A 21,202-nucleotide genomic window follows, 5' to 3' on the forward strand; every position below is an offset into this window, starting at 1 on the left:
TGGTGCTTCTCCCTATATACATCACTCGTTTATATATTCCGTTAGGTTGGTGATCGATCCATCATCGAGGTTCCTGAGAGTCTTGTTTGTTACACCGTCTGGGCCTGGGGCTGATTTGGTGCTTACCTTTTGTAGGGCGGCGCGGATTTCTGCCTCCGTGAATTCCTCGTCTAATTTTGCGTTGATATTCCCGTTGTAGCTAGGATGGTTGCAAGGGGGTGCCTGTGTTATGTATTTCTGCTCTAATTCTTTGAGAAATTCCTCTTCGGTACCCTCATAGGCGTGTATTACCTTATTAATGCCTTGTCTGCGGTTTTTACTGTTATTCTCAGGGTCTAGCAGGAACCTAAGCATGTGCCAGATTTTGCGGTGCTTAATTGTCTGTCCATGGAATTACATATCTCGTCCCATTGTTGTTTGCTCAATTGCGCAGCATATTCTTCGATTTCTTTGTTGAGGAGTGCTATGCGCTTTCTCAATTTTCGGTTATGCTTCTGACCTTTAAGTCTATTTTGCAGCGATTTCTTAGCTTCCCACATGTGGAGAAGTCTGCTATTGCATTTCTCCAAGTTAGATTGAGGTGGTGCTATTTTTGCGGCGTTTTGCCCGCGTTCCAATACAAGGCCATACTACAACACCACAGATTGAACAGACGACAATACCCATCCACACAAGACCTCTCACACGAAGAAGCAGTAGCATGGCGACAATTACAAACAACCCCATTCAAGCAGATTACACGCAATACACCCTACACTACACTCGTACAAATGCCCCCACGCCTCCATATATCACATCACATAGGCGTGCCCCAACATACAGGTAGCCCCGCAAATACCTAACGCCACACCCCAGCAATGGGAAGCCGTGCTGACTAGCTCGGAACCTCGTGACCTAGCAGCAACTGGTGCGGCGGGCCCGGGGGACTGAAAAAGCCACAGGAACCTTGGACTGAGGGCGCCTCACCACAAAAGCGGAAAGACACCAGCTAGTTTTTTTTTCAAGAAATTTTTCCCGTCCTCCTCCTCCTACCCTGCACTTCCACCGGGAAGGAAGGAAAAAGTGGAGAAGAAAAGGCAGGGACCAGTTTAGCATAACGGTTTGCTACCCTACACATGGGAGCGGGGTGGGGGGGAATGAAAGATGGGAAGGAGAGAGAGAGAGAGCACATAGCACAGTACACACATCGTCAGTCACAGTCCAACACCCTTGCGTGGTTCATGACATCACTGTCAGAGCCGCTTGTCCAAGCTCGTTTCTTTCAAAAACCTAAGTAGTCCCTTCGTCGCCTTCAGCTGCGACATCTTCTGTCGACGGCATGTGAGAATCGTTTCAACTGACATTGGTCTATTGTCAAGGTGCGCTAGAACGGACGCCAGGGACTGTCTCTGAACATAAAATAATTCAGGACAGTCGCATAGAATGTGTTCTAGCGTCTCCTGGCAAAGACAGACCTTGCAAAGAGCGTTGTCGGCCATTCCAATGAGAAATGAATAAGATTTCGTGAATGCCACCCCTAACCATAAGCGATAAAGCAGAGTGGCCTGTCTTCGACGGAGTCCAGTTGGCATACAGAGATGCATCAAAGAGGGCAGGTGCTATTGACGATTGCTCCGGTTGGTCTGGCTGCTTGGTGTGCACCATATAGATAGCGTGATCTCCTGTGCAAGCACTTGAAGTCTGTTGGCTGCATCGGACCGGGAAAGTGGTATGGCCTCTTTCTGCGTGTCTTCAAGAGCTGCGGAAGCGGCATCCCGGCCGCGGCGGCCGCATTTCGATGGAGGCTAAATGCAAAAACGCCCTTGTGCTTGCGTTGTAGTGCACGTTAAAGAACTCCAGGTGGTCAAAATTATTCCGGAGCCCTCCACTACGGCGTGCCTCATAATCAGAACTGCTTTTGGCACCTAAAACCTTAGAAAGAAGAAGAAGAAGAAGGAGTGGCATTATCGGCGTCTTCGTTCGCTATGACGCCGCAGTTACTGGGCAGCCACTGAAACGTGACGTGGTGTCCTTTCTCATGTGATGTATGGAGTAGGTATCTAATATCGAATACGACCTGTTCGTATGGCCAGCGAGGCAGAGCTGATAGCACAGACTGCAGGGCTGGCTTTGAGTCACTGAAGATTGACATTTGTCGAGGTGGTTCCCGATTGACTAAACAAAGTGCAGCGCGCAGAGCAGCTAGTTGCGCAGTTGTCGATGTCGTTGGGTGGTCAGTCCTAAAGCTGATGGTAATAGCTCTTGCTGGAACAACCACAGCCCCGGACGAACACTGGAGGTTTGTGGAACCATCAGTATAAATATGTACACTGTCCGCGTACCTCTCGTACGAAAGAAGCAGAGACAGTGGTTTCAGCACAGGCGACGACAGCTCTCAGATTTTTTTCTGATTCCTACTGCCACCAGATATCACGTTGACGTTACGGTGAAGAACACAGTAGCAAAACTGTAAATTACGAAGCTAACTGTTTATTGGCCGAACCGAAGCAAGTGACACTTGAAGCACAACCTTAGGGGCGAGCACAGTCGGTGGTACTTGAAATCTGATCTGCAGATCGATTGCGTCGGCAATTAATTCATGCATGACTCATTGGAGGTTGCAGCGTAACCTGGTGCCCGCGCGCCTGTAAGTACTACAAAATTCGCGTTTCGCATCCAGTCAGATTACAAAAGCCTTGGTAATAACAGCCAACGAATATAACTATCGACAACATTCGCGAAACTTCCGATACGCACCAATACGCGCCGAGCGATAACGTTTAACATTCGTTAACCGGTAAATAGTGGTCACCGGAGAAAGATAAACGAGTACACTTGCCAGTATATTGTTTAATGGCTCTTGAAGCGCCTGCAGTGTTCGTTTGATTACGGCTGTTTTATATAATTGTTCTTTAATTCTACGTTTGTTTCGTGCTGAAACTTGTCCCTGTCTGTCACTAGTCTGCGGGAATTTCTTGCGCTTGGATAATTGTTTCCTAACTTTCATGTTTTAGCCTCAGAAGAATAACTTGTAAGAAGGGATTCACCCCATATGTGTCGTTTTAACAGCGGAGCTGTTCGAAGTGGAGCGTTCGCCGTCTGTACGGCGTCACGCAGGTGACGTCACGCAATTCCTGAGCAGTCCTGTATTTTCTATTACTCTGAATCTAATTAGTTTAATTTTACCCGGTTTTGCGCTGGTCTTGGCATGTATTGGCCCTGTTTTGCGCTTGTGTTTTCTGAGCGTGACGACATTACACATTAGACGCCGACAGCCCGAGCCCCTAAAGTGCTCCGCATATAAAATATAAATAGGCACTTGGTGCCGCAACTAAACGTCGCCTCCCTTCCCTACCCCTCCCCCCCCCCCCTCCCCCACGGCCTCTCGCGCGTCGGAAGAAGGCGCGTTTGCTCTACATATATGGTGATTGTAAAGGAGGAAAGCAGTTTCACCTGAAAGGCGAAGCATCAATTGCGATAGCAAATTTGTAGAGAGCTATACGGAGTAATGATATTAACTTTATCAGCTGTATAAACTTGGACATGCAGCAGCACCGGCAACACGCAGAACTGTTGTTGACGCCGTCGGCGTTTTGCCCGCGTTCGCTCAAAATGCGTGCGGTGTTGGTGACTTGTTGCCGGAGCCTCTGATATAAATAGACACTTGGTGCCGCAGCTAAACGTCGCCTCCCTTCCCTCCCCCTACCCCCCCCTCCCCCACGGCCTCTCGCGTGTCGGAAGAAGGCCGTTTGCTCTACATATATGGTGATTGTAAAGGAGGAAAGAGACGCCTACTTCTGCAGCCCTTAAGGGAGCACGGCGCAGAACGCGCGTTTGTTCTCCGCCGTGCGTTCACTCCCCGTGAAAGCATGCGCCCCTCGCGCCCTTTCACTCGCACATAGAGCGTTCGGCGCGCGGCGACGATTTCATCTCCATTGACGTCATACGGAACCTCACGGCGACGGCGACGCCGACGGCAGAAATCTGCTTTTGAGTGTCCATATAATTGCTATCGCAATAATAAAAACACACTGAGAGAACCTGAAATATGTAGCAGCGCCAACGAGGCAACACGCAGAGCTGCTGCCGACGACGTCCGCGTTTCCCCGCGTTCACGTCGAACGCGCGTGGTGTCAGTGACTGCAGCCGATGCCTCTGGCGGTGGCTTCGTAGGTTTCGACTAAAGTCCCTAGATGTTCTGCTCTGAAAGAAAGCAAGAAAATATCTAGGGACTTTAGTTTTGATCAGAGAACTGGGGTGCTATGCAGGATGCGCCGAGTTTCTCGTTCACCCGAGTTTTACCCGAGTTTGCTCGATGACAGTCAGTGAACGGAGATAGCAAGGAACGTGCAATAACAGCAGGCAAAAAGAAACGTCGAGATAAAGCCGGGTATGACAACATGAGCGCACCCTGCGCGGCACAGTGCTGCCGTGCTTCAAGCACAGAGGACTGCGCAACAAAACGCGCCAGCGCCGCGTATTGTTATCAACGTATTATCGCAATTTAGCAATACCGTCACTGTCCCGCTGTCTGTCTGCACACTTGCCGTGAACCGCTTGCCACGCCTTTCTCGGGCGCGTCAAGGGCGTGCCTCCTTTTTCGGGCATTATCTTTCTATCCTCCGTCGAATGCGAACAGGGCACATGCGGTGCATTCTTGCACCTATACTTTCCCTCAATCGAATACTTTGAAATACAACAAATAAAATAACCAACATTTTACTTCTTAAAGTATCGGTTTTTTTGTTTTGAATGCTGTAAATTTGTGATGACAAACGGACATATAATGAATTATTAAATTTTGTACTTTTTTTCCGCGAGTGGCGACAGTGAGGCGAAAGCTTACAAGCGGATACATTCTAGAGGGTCACACGCACGAGGGAGTTCATGCGGTGAGCAGTCGCCAGGGGCGCTGCAGTGCTATGTTCAATAAAGTCAGTCATGACAACGATCTGCCCATTCCCTGTCTAATAGGGGAATGGCAACGCAGCGCTGCGGCATGGCTGTTCACCGCAGGTGCTTCACTGCGGCGGCTATTAAGGCCGCCGCTTTACCAACTGAAACGACACTTTAGCCATAGAGACAGGAGCAACGGCTGTCGCTGCAAAATGGCTGTGCGGTATTCTGGGTCCGTAGTGACGCAGCACAATGAAAATGCACCAGTTTATCTGCGTGCGCGAAGTCTCCGCGATGCATTGCGAACACGAGCGTGCTGCCCAGCGACACAGTTCGTCGCTTGTCACCGCTTGCCCATTGAAGGTGCCTCCGTGCGCATGTGCGCAGAATTTGAGTGTGTTGTTCACTCCAATGTGCTTTCCGATTGCCTCTGCTGCTGAGCTAACAGCGATCGCAGATGGATATCGTAACGACAGCGCAGCAATCGTATTTTTGTGGATGAGGGCTCTTGTGTGCAGTTAGGAAATTAGACTTCGAACGCAGGAAGGTGTTGCAATTGTTTAGTGTGCCGTGCTTGTGATGACAAAATGCCATTGCACTGGGTATGTTTGCGCTGACCGCTGACCGTGTTTGCTGCACTATATCGCTGACAGAGTAGCCATCTCAAATGACAGCTGCGATACGTAGTCGTTGGAAAACACTACGCACTGCTCAAGATCGTCGTCCACCACGGCGCATCGACGCCTTGCAAGCAGCTACAGTGACGTGCGGATAATTATTTGCTGTGTGCTACGTAGCCACAACGCAGGCAATGAACCGTGTTGTGGCGTCATCACAGCCCAAGAAGACATATGCATAAGGCAGCGAAAGTCGACGCTTTTTTTATATAGTGGTGCTGAGTACATCACCGATGACAGTGCGTTGAGCGTGTTTTATTTCGCCGGTCAAGATTGTTAATGCCTCTCAGTTCCGCACCACGTCGCTGTTGTCGAAAAATAAGTTGGGCGTGGCCCAACCGTGGTGGGCGCGCACAAGAGTTACATGCCTCGCTCGGGGCGTGACCTATGGTTTTGATTGACACGCGAACTCGGGCCAAACTCGTACATCGCGAAACCCCCCTCGAGTTAAACTCGGGAGCATGGCGGCGGCAGCAGCAGCCTGTGTCATCGCATCCAGCGGCGGCAAGCGTCAATATGACCATCTGGACCCGTTCAGCTACATGACCGACGTAGAGTTTCAGCGTCGTTTTTGCCTTTCGAAAACGTCAGTGCGCTGGCTGTGTGACGAGTTAGGCGAGCGCCCTTGTCTGCGGAGACTGCGTGGCGGGCATATTATGCTTTCCGAGCACAGACTGATGTGACTAGGCTGCGGAGGAAAAGTTCTTGCGATCGCTTCGGCTCTCTCCTGTTTCAAGCGCTGCTCGTCCACCGCGTCCTAGCCCCAGGCCAGGTCCGGCGTCGTCATCGGAGTACTGGGGCACCTATGAGCACCTGGGGTTCAACCCGGGCCAACCAACCTGCGTAGGCGAAGTGGTCACATTATATTGGAAGACTCAGAATGGAAGCCGGGCTGCCTTCCGATGCAACAGGTGCCGAAATCAGTTTTCGCAGTTACACGGTAAAGCTGCACTGCACGGTCAGAGAGGCGAAGGACGTTACTTCGCCAACACGGACCACCTCGGCCATACGAACGACCACCTCTCCAGACGGCAAATGATTTGGCTCACGTACTGCGTGAGCAAAAGCGTAGACATATGGCTGTTGAAGGAGATGACCGGCGACTTGTTTCCTCTATAGGAGCACACCATCGCCGACAGTACGAACTACCCCCGTAAGGTCGCGAGGGACGAGCTGCTGGCGCGACCTCCATTTGGTACCCCGGGTAGATAGCGCAAATTGATGAGTGCCTTCTTCGCGGCGAGAAAAAGTATACAATCGAGGCCGCCTAATGACGGGCGACAACTTTCCGCCAGCCGCCAAAATTGCGGTGGTGTTAAAGTTGGGGGCCCATGGGTCTTCGGCATGTTCTGCGCGACCAGAGGGGTGTTGCGACTTTCAAAGTCTACCGACGAAAGGCGGCGACGCTAGGCGCCATTATTGCAGCCAATGTTCAACCGGGGACCATTATTCATAGTGACGAATTGGCCGTATACAAATGTATCCCAAATTTAGTGGATGCTAACGGGGCTATGCCTCAATCCGCATTGGTAGACAGTCAACCAAAGCGTGCACTTTGTGGACCCCATCACGGGCGTTCACACGCAAAAAAAAGAAAGTTATTGTCAAAAAGTGGAGCGCTCCCTTGTCAGCGATGGGTACAGGGTAACTGCACCGATGCTGGAGTCCCACCTGGGATGCATGTGGTGGCAGTCAACATCAACGTGCGCTGCAAATACCCTTTCGTGCGTTTGTTAGAAGCCACGGATCGCTCGGGCTAGCCACTACAAAGACTCTTTCCTGCGGTTGTTAGAAGCCATCGCTCGATGCTTGCCAGTATGGAGGTGTATTGCAAAGTAAAAGAAAATAAAGCGTAGTTTTCTGACCCTTGTATGTGTGCTTTCCGGCATTCCTGTGTGCTTACACGGTAAGCGCGCGGCAAACCACTTATGCGCTAGCCGACGCTCACTTCGTCTTGTAGCTGGATGCGCGCGCTACTCGCTGCTTTTCTTTAGCGCGAGCAACGAGCGATCTGTTAAAAGCCCAGTGTGAAAACCAGGCGCACACCAATCTCTGCTCGGAAATGGGAGCGCAAGCACGTAGCGAGCCGCACCAATCCAATCTAGAGCAAAGGAGCAACGAGCGATCTGTTGGAAACCCAGTGAGAAAAGCAAGCGCACACCAATCGGTGCTCGGAAATGCTAGAGCAAGCACGTATCGAGCCGTGCCAATCGAATCCAGAAAAAAAAGAGGGGGGCGAGCGTCCCCTCGTGGCATAACGCGAAACGTATTTAAATACAAATTAGTCTAATACACATTCCGTGTACATCGTGGAAACATTAAAATGCTTACAACCCACGTTAATGTGACTAATATTATTGTACTAAATGAATTTATTTTATAACTTGCTTGTGCCTGTATTACACTCGGTGGAACGACAAACAAGTGAAAGAAGGCACGACCATGCACCGACCGTATGATCACGTGAGCCCCAGTTTGTCGACCGCCCATATGGCAACGCCCAAGGGATAATAGCCACCCAGAGTGAATCTAGATAAACCAATGAAATTGGAGGTGTGCCGATGGACAAACTTCGTCTTGTTACCATTTGTTCTTTGATCTTGGGGCGTCGCCAGAGCTCGTGAAGATCCCGAGTTTCGCCAAACTCGGGGCATCCTGCATAGCACCCCTGGACACTCGTCGAGAAGCGTCGGAAGTCGCTGCCTCTTCTCGCCTCGCAACGTTCCAATATAAGTTCCTGTTGTAGATCTGTGTTTACTTGTGTTTTCGTAGCACTCGGTGTAACTAACACAGCTTCGCTGTTCGACCATGTTCATAGAGTGATTTTTTCTCTTTGCCCTTTGATCAGTTACACCGAGATATACTATTTATTTATGTTATAAATATTTTATTTAAAAGCAAGACGCGTTCACTGTATTGGATTACCTAATCTGTGTTACGCCAACAAAGCGGTAGCTAAAGGGGCGGGCCAAGCCTATTAAGTTTTCGGTGCACTAAGTCGCGTTTTGAGGACACAACCACCAGCCACAACTACAGCAACAACAACACCCAAGTACCGAGACATTTGGTTTTGGAACGCCCTGTGCATATGGTGAATCCTGAGACCAATATGGAAAAATCCCAGTGTGTCTCGGCTGATCAATGACGATGTACTTACCTTCTGCATCGCCTGATGGAGCGTGACAAATGCCGGCTCAAGTTTTTCCAAAATCATCTTGCGCGACGCATGCACCACTGCCACTGGACCGTCAGTGCACAGGGCGTTGCCTTGGCAGTGCTCTCCGCGGAAGTTCCAGCGGCACGTGAAGGTGAATATCCCTTGTGGGTATCGAGTGAACAGGATGTTCAGCAAGTCCTGGTCCGCCCACGGAATGCGGCCCTCGAATTCCCGCTTGAGCTCCAGCAGACGGCGCTCGATTCCGAAGGCACGCATGCGCGTAAGGTTCATCATCAGCAACCCAGCATTCAACGCTGCACCATTAAACAGGAAAGAAAGAGGAATATGAGGAACTTTGTCGTAAGTATATGATGACTCACAGACACATTGCACATGGTCACCATGCTTCCAATTGCCCTATTCAAATGCACGTAAAACACAGGAATGCTTTTCTGAGACGACGGTCATACCCATTTCGGCGCAGTTTGTTCCATTTGAGAGAAAACTAAATTCTAGTGCCTCTAACAAGGAGAAATTTCATTTCGAACTGTAAAGCTTTTACAAAAAATGTCTGAAAACGGTAAGTGAAAAAAGAGTAGAAGCACGAAGTTTACAAATCCGTCACTCTGCACTAAAATGGGATATCGCAATTCGGTGAAGGGAACCTTTCAGGTGGTCTTAAACGAACCAATGTGATATACGAGTTTAAAGCTTACGTGCATTTCTTACAAAGTTTACGAGGGTACTGACAAAGTCCCACCCACAAATTATTGGTACACGTGAAAGCGGTGAACAATAGATACATCAATTAGTCCGGTTTAGGTCTATTTTGGACATTTATTAAGCTACGCTTTGTCATCTGTACATGATCATCATCACGTGGGGTTCACATGAGGTTCTTCTTCATCATCACTTGTGGGGCTTTCTCTTGACTGTGATCTGTATTTTTGGCGTGGTCGGTTCGCCGCATCTCCGACGCGTCCTTCTGCTCTTGCAGCTGCCATCAGTTCCGACCTGACACCTTCGTAGTCGCAACAGTAGCTGGCTTTTCTCCGAAAACATGAAGCTTCGTTTGACACGCATTCCACTTCGTTCTGAAAGACTTCGATTACTACGCATCGAATAGAGACAGATGGTACATCCATCATGAGCCGTCGACCGTATCGCGTATCGCTAGCCGAGAGGAAAGTCATTGACATGCTCCAACGGAACATAATACGCCCCTCTGCTAGCCCTTGGTCATCCCTCGTTGTTTTGGTTCGCAAAAAAAGACGACTCTGTGTGATTTTGCGTAGACTCCCGAGCACTCGACAAGATCACAGGCAAGGATATATACCCTATGTCGCGAATCGACGACGCCTTGGATTCCCTGCAGGGTGCCCAGTACTTCTCGAGTCTTGGTGTGCGTTCCGGCTACTGGCAGATACCTATGAACGAGGACGATAACGAGAAAACAGCGTTTTCAACATCAGATGGGCTCTACGTGTTTAATGTCATTCCATTAGGCTTCTGCAATGCGCCCGAAGCGTTCGAGCGCATGATTGACACCGTTCTTCGTGGCCTGAAGTGGAAGACTTGCTTGTGCTATGTGGACGATATTGTTGTTTTCTCGTAAACCTTCTCTCAGCATCTGAAACGTCTGGACGAAGTTCTCACGTGCCTTGCCAACGCTTGACTTCAGCTAAACACCAAGAAATGCCATTTTGCGAGCAAGAAAATCAAGGTGTTAGGTCACATTGTGATCAAAGACGGCATTCGTCCTGATCCTGACAAGGTTTCGGCAGTTCTGCACTTCCCTCGTCCCGAAAAGACCAAAGATTTCCTAGTTTCCTAGGTCTCGCTTCCTATTTTCGCCGATTCATACGACACTTCGCCCCAATAAATTACTGCGTTCTAATGTTCCCTTCGTGTGGTGTCCCGAATGTGAAGCAGCGTTCTGCCATCTGTAGCGCGCTCTGACATCTGAACGAGTACTTCGCCATTTAGATGAAGCTGCTCCTACCCTCCTGCATACGGATGCTAGTGGTCACTGCATTGGTGGCATTCTCCTAGCGAGACGACTCTTTAGGTGCGAGGGCCGTCGCGTACGACAGTCACGTTCTGACAAACGCCGAGAAGAATTACGCCATCACGGAACAGGAATGCCTAGCTATCATTTGATCTGTGCAGAAGTTTCAACCTTATCGTCACGGCCGCCATTTTACCATCGCTACAGACCATGATGCATTATGCTGGCTTTCGACGCTAAAGAACTTGTCTGGACAACTTGGTCGGTGGATTCTTCATCTGCAAGAATACGACTTTACTATCACCTACAAGTGCAGTAAAAACACCAGGATGCAGACGCGCTTTCTCGCTGTCCGCGCTTCCTACGACACCATGTAATGGTCCTCCAACAACCTTCCGTTGCTTTCGCACGATCCCTCTTCGTGTGCTTTTCGTTGGCCACTGCAGACCCGATGCCTCCACACGAGAACAGCTCAATCTAATCTTACCAACTTACTGACTCTTACTGTCGGCGCAACATAGAACACCTTCAAGGAGCTTCGCGCCCCCCGCCTTCGTTGACAGCTAACGCAATTTCAGATTGACAATCACGTTCTGTATCGCTATGTCTATCACCCTGACGGTCAACGTTTGGTTCCTGTCCGGCCACGCTCTCTACGTGCTCATGTCCTGCAGGCTTGTCACGACGACATCACTGCTGGTCACCTTGGTTCCCAGAAAACCTATGACCGCAACAAAGATCGCTTCTACTGGCGTGGCTTGTCCGCCAGTGTAGGAAGGTATATGTCGCTTCCTGCGCCCTGTGTCAGCGTCGAAAGCTCCCTACATCAGCTCCTAGCGGACAACTGCAACCGGTTCCGTGTCTATCGCAACCATTTGAAGTCGTTGGCATTGACCTGTGTGGCCCTCTTCCTGTTACTGTCACCGGTAAACGATGGATAGTGACAGCCGTTGACCACTTGACACGCTACGCCGAAACAGCTTGTGTTGGTTCTGCCTCAGCCTCTGAAGTTGCTGCATTCGTACTTCAAGCCTTAATACTGCGTCACGGTGCTCCTCGCGTCATCCTGAGCCACCGTGTGTTTGGCGGGGTCGGTTCGCCGCATCCCCGACACGTAATATACGTCGTGATAAGTGCTGAGTCATATTATTGCTAGGTGCTGTTTATAGAACCGCGATATCGCTTTTTGTTGCTGAGTTACAAAAGTGTCAACTAGATACCTTTTCTTGAAATTTTGCAATTTAGATGAATTCCTCTAAACAAACATCTGACGGCATGCATAAATAACCAGCTTCCTACAGTTACTACATATCAACTTTCACACTTAAATGCAACTCGTCTGGTCAATTTGGTGCCTGTCGCGTCGCTCTGCTAAGCTCCAGGTCGCGGGTTCAATCCAGGCCGTGGTCACCCCATTTAGATTGGGGCAAAATGCAGAAACGCTCGCACACTTGGATTCAGGTGCACTCTAAAGAACTGCAGGGGGTCAAATTTAGAAGATCGAGACAATCGAGGGATCGTCGCTCTCCTACTCTCTCCGAGTGTGTTGCTATGACGTCACCTGTGCAAGGTGCTGATTGGTGTTTTGCTTGGGCGGCAGCAGCAAGGATAGCGCTCGGACCTATTCACTTGGTGGCAGAGAAGCTCCGCCACTTTGCGGGACAACTGCGGTGAAGGAGCAACCGGAGTGCGGGAGTCGGCAAGGCGCCGTGCCACTAGTGTGTTCGTACCCTCAGAGGGTCCTAGAAACGCGGAGTGTGTTGGGCTGGAAAAACGACGAAGCGAAGCGGCCTCAACTAAAGTTCCTAGATATTTTTTTTGCTTTCTTTAAAAGAGCCGAAAATCTAGGGACTTTATAAAAAGAGCAGAAAATCTAGGGACTTTAGCCTCAACCTAAACGCTGCGCTAAATCGCCTCGCTGGTGGAGCAAGAGCAGCGTTCTGTCTTCTGGTATGAGCGTTGTACGCAACCACACTATAAGCGCACTTATGTTCCTCCTGAGATGCTGTGTGTATCTTCTGGTCTGATAATTTAAAAGGGAAACTGCAACACTGTTTTTGGGTTACTATACTTGGTCTACATCTATTCTTGGCATGCCCTAGAACACAGAACAAAAGAAATTGTTAAAGTTGACCCAACAATTGAAGACGGCACACGTCATCTTAATACCTAAACCAGGCAGGCGCTTACAGCTGGGGAATCTGAGACCTATATCTCTCACATCTTGCGTTGGAAAGCTGATGGAGCATGCAGTCCTAGCGAGACTAACTAACTATCTCGAGGACAGGGACCTATTTCCCTCCACGATGCTGGGTTTCAGAAGGAATCTTTCCACGCAGGATGCGATGCTCCAGCTTAAACACCAAATCATAGACAACCCAGGCAGATTCACTAGAGGTATCCTCGGCTTAGACTTAAAGAAAGCATTTCACAGTGTAACACACCAGACAATACTCAGCAGCCTTGAAGAGCTAAGATTAGGAAGGAGAACATACAATTATGTTCGAGACTTCATAACCGGCAGAAAGCAAAGATCACCGTGGGAGTCCTCGTCTCGGAAGAGATTGAGATTGGTAGCGCCGGCACACCACAGGGGTCAGTGATATCACCGTTGCTGTTTAATCTGGCATTATTCGGATTACCAGCGAAACTAGAAGAAATTGAGGGCCTTAACCACACTATATATGCCGATGACATTACCTTATGGGTAAAGGAGGGTAATGATGGGCCGATAGAACAGACACTCCAAAGTGCGATTGAAACAGTCGAACAATAGAACCGGATTGGTTTGGTCGGCGGAAAAATCGGAATTATTATTGTACAGGCCAACTCGCAGGGGCCGTAAACCAAGCAGCTACAGGGGGGCAGACAATGTAGAAACGGACATAGAATTGAAGACTGCCGATGATAAACTCATATCTAAGGTTGATAAAATCAGAGTTTTGGGACTGCTCATTGAAGCAAAAGGCAACAATGGAGAAACAAACCATTAGGAAGTTGGAAGGGGCAGTATCTCAAGTTATGAGGTTGATCAAAAGGATAGCCAATAGACACAGTGGAATGAAGGAAGGAAACATGATCAGACTGGTACAGGCGTTCGTTATCAGCAGGATCGTATACGTCGTACCCTACCTTAGATTGTACGCTGCAGAAAAGATTAAATTAGAATGCCTGATTAGGAAAATTTATAAACAAGCCGTAGGACTACCAATCAGCACTAGTACCGACAGGCTATTGGAATTAGGCCTGCACAACACAATCGATGAGCTCATAGAGGCGCAGCGGATAGCGCAGTACGAACGCCTTTCCAAGACCAAGACAGGAAGACACATACTAGAAAAACTAAGTATTGGGTACCATACTCAAAACAGAACCAAAGTGGACATCCCGAATTGTGTCAGGGATACGATAACCGTTCCCCCATTACCAAAGAACATGCATCCCGTGTACCATAAGGTCATACAAAAGAAATTTAGGAATAGTAAAGACACAGTATTTGTAAACGCTGCTAGATACAAGCACAGGCGCGGCTTTACAGCCGTAGTAATTGATCATGAAAAGAAGTGCAAAACATGCGTTACGGCAAGCACAGTAAACATCGAGACTGCGGAGGAGATAGCTATTGCGCTAGCACTATCACAGACCGAAGCGGACGTAATAGTCAGTGACTCTCAGGCGGCAGTACGAAATTTAGCTAATGGCCGAATCTCTCCTGAAGCACTACGAATCCTAATGGCAGGTACCAAAAGTAAAAAAAAAAGATGTTTATTTAATATGGACACCCGCTCACACCTCCACCTCGCCAGGAGACAGCAATAATAATAAGACGGCGCATGACGTGGCTCGAGGGCTTACGGACCGAGTCACGGCCGATAATACGGCCGGCACCTTAGCGTCTCCTGAGAACGAGGATGGAGAGGAGTGGGAATGGAAGGATCGTATGACCAGATTTAATGACATCACACAACACTACAAATTGCAAAGGTGCATTTTCCCACCACCTCACCAAAAGCTCAGCAAAAAGCAGTCTGTCGAATGGCGGCAATTACAGACTAGAACTTATCCGAACCCGGCGATCTGACATCTCATTTACCCAGACGTGTGCAAGACAGATAAATGCAAAAACTGTGGTTCTAGAGCCAATCTGGAACATATGCTATGGGAATGTCGAGGCATAACAAACAATAATGGGGATGCAGCCTCTCGCGATCGCCTCCGAGTGCGCTGGGAGACTGTGTTGCTCAGCTCTGCCCTTGACGATCAACTTTGGGCTGTCCAGCGGGCCGAGGAAGCCGCCAGGGCTCAAGAGCTCCTGGCCGTCACCTAGGCGGGACCATTTGCCCGTCCCACAAACTCGCAGGGCCTTTAAATAAAGTTATTTGACCGACTGACTGACCCAGCGAAACTCAAGTTTTCAGTGAGAGAAAACTTACAATACCAGCAAAATGAACGTTACCCTCCACTTGAATCTTGGTGGCTTTAAGGCGCAAATTTCACTGTTTCATCACGCGATATGGTGCTATACAATAGCACCAGGGCACTAGCGGAAGTCGGCGCACCATGGTTGCCAAGCGTGCTGAGCCTGTTGATGCCGTTCTCGTGGCTTTCGTGATTGGGCAGATCGGGACCTACTTTGGGAGAGTAAGGTGTCACTTTTCAGCATCTGCAGTTAGCAGTGCGACCCCTGACGAAGGAAGTGAGAAAATGACTTCCTGCGTCGGTCGTGCCGCTGCTAACGAATAATGCAACAACACTGACATTACCGTTCTTCAACCCCTGAGTCACTTTTCTGGTGACACCAGCTTCCGCGAGGAACTGCAGCAACGCGACGCACTTTTATTCATCAGCGTTGAAATAACTCGTCAGCCTGCGCTGATCTTGTCAAGGCCCCTAAAATGGTCCTTTTGGAAGTGACGAAAGAAACCGCTGTTTCCTCACTCAACTCAGCAGCGGCGCACCGCCATTCGGTGCGGCCTGGTTGCCGCAGCAGCGTTTTACGGCCTGTGTGGTTGGGGCTTACACGGTTTAACGCTATTGCGCTAAGGGCCCCGTGTCGCAGAACATCCGGCGTCGGCGTAAGCATCGGCGTCCATGGCGGAGAAATTAATTCCGAACCACCCGGACCACACTGACTCTCCACGTGGCGCAATGCGTTAGTGAACAAAATTTGAATTTCTCCAAGTAAAATCCCTCAGAAAAATCGTAAAGTACGACAGAACTAAAACCTACAGACATGATAGCGTCGGATTGTAATTTTAATTTACGAGAAAACATAATTCTGTTACAAGGAAACTCAAACACACACCCCTTTTCCAGCATTTCTACCATAACAACAGCGGCGCGGTCGGGTATAGGTTACTTGCGAAAACCCCATCCGGATGGTGCTCTCCTCCTCGGCAGCGTAAAACGGTAGCGGCGCGCAGAGGCGAAGGTGGAGAAAAAAGAAAAAAAAAGCGGCAGTTGCCTGGAAGCCTAACAAAAATTTAGGGATCTTTGAATGCTGAAGCGTCCTCCAAATTTTGGACACGTGCACGCCTCGGGGCAACAGCAAAAAATTAACAAAATAAAGAAAGCTCCAAGGGCCTTTACCTTTTGATACAAGATGGCTTATATTGCCCCTGTAAAAATGTCTTCTCAGCAATGCGTTGTGTTTAAAAGTGAAGCCGACTTTAAGGGAATCTGTGTAACCTTGGTCATTGTAAGCTGGCTTTCCCACGTTGTGTTTTGCCATGAAGCCTACTCATAAAGAGAAATGCAATGCGAACGGGGCCCGCTAGAGCTATCGCGTTCCACTCTTAAAGGCTAAGCTTAAGCATCCTCCATTTTTTTTCGGGGGCCGTTGGAATGCAATGTAAGCTAGTGGAGTGCAATACGAAACTATGCGTTTTGTAAATATCCGTAAAAGCCCACTAACTCAGTCGTATTATCCAATTTTAGGTAAAAAAGCGATCGCAGTAACCGTAATAAAATACATCGCTCCTATAGGACATTGGCGGGCAAGAGAAAAAAAAAACGTAACGTAGTACCCCGACAAACGTATTACGCAGAATCGTATCAACGCGATTTCACTGTATTCATATATCTAGCCTCTTACGCCGGCTCAGTGGTGCAAGTTGTCTACTACCTTGGGCCACTGGGTATGTGCGCGTAGTCGTGATGCCTTCGTGGTCGTTGCATCGTCGTCATTACAGCTTTGTCAGCGACCTCTTGTCATGCCGTTGTCGTCACACCATTGTCGTCAAACACTCGGGTACAACCTATTCCCACCCCTTCCTTTTCCACGTGGGAGGCCGCTCTTCGGGCCATTTGCTCGGATTACTAGCTCTGGCTGGTGGACCGGGCCTGCCTAGAGATGTCGACATATAGGGGCCCAACCGGACGTATAGGGGCCCAACCGCATTTAAATAGATGAAATAAAGTTTTATCCATCCATGCATCCGGGTTCAACCAGTTGTCTTCGTCCCGCTGCCATGCCATCGCCATCATGGTGTCGTCGTCATACAATCATTTTCACGCATGCGTTGTCATACCGTGGTCCTCATGCCAGCGTCGTAATTTTAGCTCTGTCTTCCAGTGGTCATCGTACTGTCGTATTCACGCAATCGTCGTCACGCCTTCGTCGTTATACCGTCGTCGTCATTTAAAAATCGTCATCTTGTCAGCACGCCGTCATCATACTGCCTTTGTCGCTTTATCGACATCATTATTTCGTCATTCCATCCTCGCACTGCGTCGGCGTCGTACGGTCGTCCTCATGCCGCCGTGCTCCTGGGCGACCTTGGGAAGTGAATGGCACAGCAAAGTGGGACGACACCGGAGTATGCCGCATATAGCTGACGCAAGTGAGGTTTCACATTGTCACTGCAGATGTACAGAAGTCGCAACTGCAGATGTAAAATGAAGGTACTTGTGGAACACCGTGTGTCGCAACATTGTTCGAACGCTATTCCCATTACCGTCGGTAGTCATCAGGATATGAGTTCAGACTTGGTTTGTTTACTTACATGTACTGCTATAGACCCTGTTAACAGCGGAGCTGCTTAAGCCGGCCGTCAGTCCGTGTGTTACGAACAAAACCTCGCTGAGAGATGACGTCACCTGCATTGCCTAGCAAACACCTCGTGGAGCGGCCTGTGCTTCGCCTCCTCTCTGTGCCATGCACATGTTGCCTTGACATGGGACATTAAGGAGAGGGAAGGAAAGCATGCGCGCGGTGCGTGCTATGCTCGGGAGAAAGAGAAAATGAGAGCGAGAGAAAGAAATTGTAGCAGCACCAACGAGGCAACGCGCAGAGCTGCTGCCGACGCCGTCCGTGTTTCCCCGTGTCCCCGCGTTCGGGCCGAACGCGCGCGGTGTCCGTGACTGCCGCAGACGCCTATGGCGGCTGCTCGGCAGGTTTCGACCAGCTACGTCCTGGCAAGGGTGGAGGCACAACCTGGCCGTGACGTCACCGGGAAGTTAAAGCTCGGAGCCGCCACGACGGCGGCACAACTCTCGTGACTCTGTGGCGAGTACATGTAACCTTGACATGGGACGACCAAAGAAGATCCGGACAGCCGAAGAAGAAGTCGCTCATCTTGAAGCTCGTCGCGCGGCCAAGTGAGAATCTGCACGTCGCCGGCAAGCCGATTCGGAATACCGTGCCTAGCAGCATTTAGCATTTCCTAGCAAAACTTAGCCAAGCCTAGTAAGACCTGGAAGAAGCTAGGTCGATCCCCAGCTCCGGTGTTTACATCAGCCTTGCACCACAGTGCAAGCTGATGCCCACTTTTTTTTATAGTCTCGTAGAGCGAGTGGTAGCCGCGCCGCTGCTCTCGACACCAGGTGATGCCTGCCCTTGATCCAATAAAATCTAAATATCATCATCATCATCATCATCATCATCATCATCATCATCATCCAGGTGCTGCCTTTTGGTGAGGGCTGCGGGAGACGGGAGAAAGTGGCTGCACTTGCGGTGCGTGTTTCGTATTGTTGTGGCTTTAGACATGTTGTTGCCGCATATGCTGAGGTGTTCGCTTTAGACGTGTTCTTATCTAGACGTACAAAGGTTATTCGCCCGAGCGGCAAGGTGCCGTCGTTGGCTGCACCAACGGCCAGCGAATAAGGGAGCGGCTCATGCAAGAGCTCTTCGATCGACGTTGACAGGGGCACAAGAAGTTTGTGATTGTTTGGAGTGCATTCACTATGCACAAAAGGTGTCTGCAGCACCTGAGAAACGACATTATAGGATAGTGGCTTTAAATAGAAAAGACTTCGTACCCATCAAGCTTGAACAGGTGGGTATTCGTTTCGTTGTCGTCAACTACGTGATATTGTGCGTCCTGCCTTGCCGCGCTGCGAGCCTGCGATAAGAGCAGGTTCGTTTAAGACGGTTCGACGGTCTTTACTTTGAGACTGCCCGTTTCAATTTTTGACCGGGAAGCCCACGAAGGTCAACCTGTACCCAAAACTGTGTTTTCGATACGAAACAAAAGGTAAGCAGAAAGATTTCGGGTGCGCATGTCGACTACTTAACTTGCACAGTGATCGTCCAGTTACGGCAAATGACCAACACTGCACGGAACTTGACGGTTCCCGTATGCTGTGTTTTTAGTGCACATGAAAGAGCCACATTCAAATACTCGTGACCGCGAAAAGAGAAAACATCATATGAATATCGTTCACAGAAACAGGGCTCCGCACACGTGAATGCCTCACTTGATTTATTTTTTTATTTTTTTCGCGAATTTGTGGGTGCTTGGACAGCTATAACTGGTTTTACATCCTCATAATGTTGACATCATCACCAATCATGCTCCTTCTTCATTCCCTCTTTCCTTCCGTCCCGCCCTTCCCCCAGCGTAGAGAAGCCGGCTAGAGGAATCTACTTCAGGCCGACCTCTGTGCATTTCGTGTAATGAAACATTTCTCTTTCACTCTGCTATAACTGTACGATACTCACACTCAGCTACACAAGAAGCATGTTCAGCCGTTCATAACAGAGCAGGTAATGCAATCTCGTACATGGGTACGCATATTATTGTGTATTCTCTATTGACTGCGAGGGAGAAAAAAAAATTGGGCAGGTGTTACACTCTAGTAACACAAGAAGATGAAGGCCTGCTGTACATTTGGTAATACATGAAGCTATACAATCGGGGTTAGTCTTCTTTGTAAGATATGTTGGTAATGTATTAAGTTATACAATCGGGGCTAGACTTCTTGCAAGACATAACGAGCCGCAATGGGACGTGTGGCACAGAGGCGACCTCTTAAACGCCACATATGAACACTTAACGTAGTACCTAAAGTACAGAATGTTAGTGCACGAACTAGACCGCACATTTAGTTGGCGAGATGGCTGCGACCTGATGTGTGCAATTATGTACGCACTAGGTACACCTTTAGTAAGCCAGAACCGTGGAGCAGCCGCGGCTTCTACAATGAATCAAAGAAAAGCAGCCGAGGCATCAGGGAAGCCTGCTCTTCTCGCACCCCGGAGGCCAGGGTTCGATTCCCACCCAGAACGACATGTACCAAATTTTCTTTTCAAAGCCACTAATTTACTTTGATTGCAGGAACCTCCCTGAGAAATTTTATGCGAATCCGAGCATTATTTTGCGGCGTCCAGGGGTCCTTGCGCTGCTCGGAAGCGATGGAGCGAAGGTCGATGGAAGACACAGTCAACCGAGATATATTGTTGTCAGCCAAGGGAGAGCGCGAGAGGGCATCGGCGTCCGAGTGGTGTCGTCCGCTGCGGTAGAGTACGCGGATGTCGTAGTCTTGCAGGCGAAGTGCCCAACGTGCAAGACGGCCGGACGGATCTTTCAATGACGCCAGCCAACATAGTGCGTGGTGGTCCGTGATGACATCAAATGGGCGACCATACAAATATGGCCGAAACTTAGTAAGAGCCCAGATGATCGCGAGAAATTCTGTTTCTGTCACGGTGTAATTATTCTCGACTTTCGTAAGCATCCGGCTGGCATAGGCAACGACATACTCAGGGAGCCCTTGCTTGCGTTGCGCGAGGACAGCGCCAAGACCAACACCGTTGGCATCTGTGTGGGCCTCTGTAGGGGCCGTCGGGTCGTAGTGGCGCAAAATTGGGGGGGGGGGGGGGGGGGGGAGTCAGCAAACGATGATGACGCGTGAACGCCTCGTCGCACTCTGATGACCATGAGGTGAGGAGCCCGTTGCCCCCTAGGAGCTTTGTCAGGGGCGACACGATGGCGGCGAAATTCCGAATGACGCGTCTGAAGTACGAGCGCAGACCGATAAAACTGCGCAATTCTTTGATGGACGTTGGCTTGGGGAATTCGACAACGGCGCGAAGTTTGTCGGGGTTGGGGAGAATTCCGTCCTTGGATACGACATAGCCAAGTATTGTGAGTTGCCGTGCAGCAAATCGGCACTTCTTTATGTTTAATTGTAGGCCGGCGTTCGATAAACACGTCAAAACACGCCGGAGGCGTTCGAGGTGCGTGGTGAAGTCGGGCGCGA

General features: G+C 49.6%; 1 protein-coding gene across 3 annotated transcripts in view; it reads right to left on the reverse strand.

The window, feature by feature from the left end:
* Positions 1 to 21,202, reverse strand: part of LOC119459014 (glucoside xylosyltransferase 1-like) — a 276,245-nt gene that overhangs the window by 183,004 nt on the left and 72,039 nt on the right. For all 3 annotated transcript variants that reach the window (XR_007467937.1, XR_007467936.1, XM_037720862.2), the window contains exon 6: positions 8,710 to 9,023. Coding sequence is in view for 1 of the 3 variants with exons in the window: in XM_037720862.2 (XP_037576790.1) it covers positions 8,710 to 9,023 (314 nt within the window). In the remaining 2 variants the exon portion in view is untranslated. The remainder of the gene's footprint in view (positions 1 to 8,709; positions 9,024 to 21,202) is intronic.

This window comes from Dermacentor silvarum, chromosome 7, assembly GCF_013339745.2.
Source record: "Dermacentor silvarum isolate Dsil-2018 chromosome 7, BIME_Dsil_1.4, whole genome shotgun sequence".
In the NCBI taxonomy this organism is placed as follows: domain Eukaryota; kingdom Metazoa; phylum Arthropoda; class Arachnida; order Ixodida; family Ixodidae; genus Dermacentor; species Dermacentor silvarum.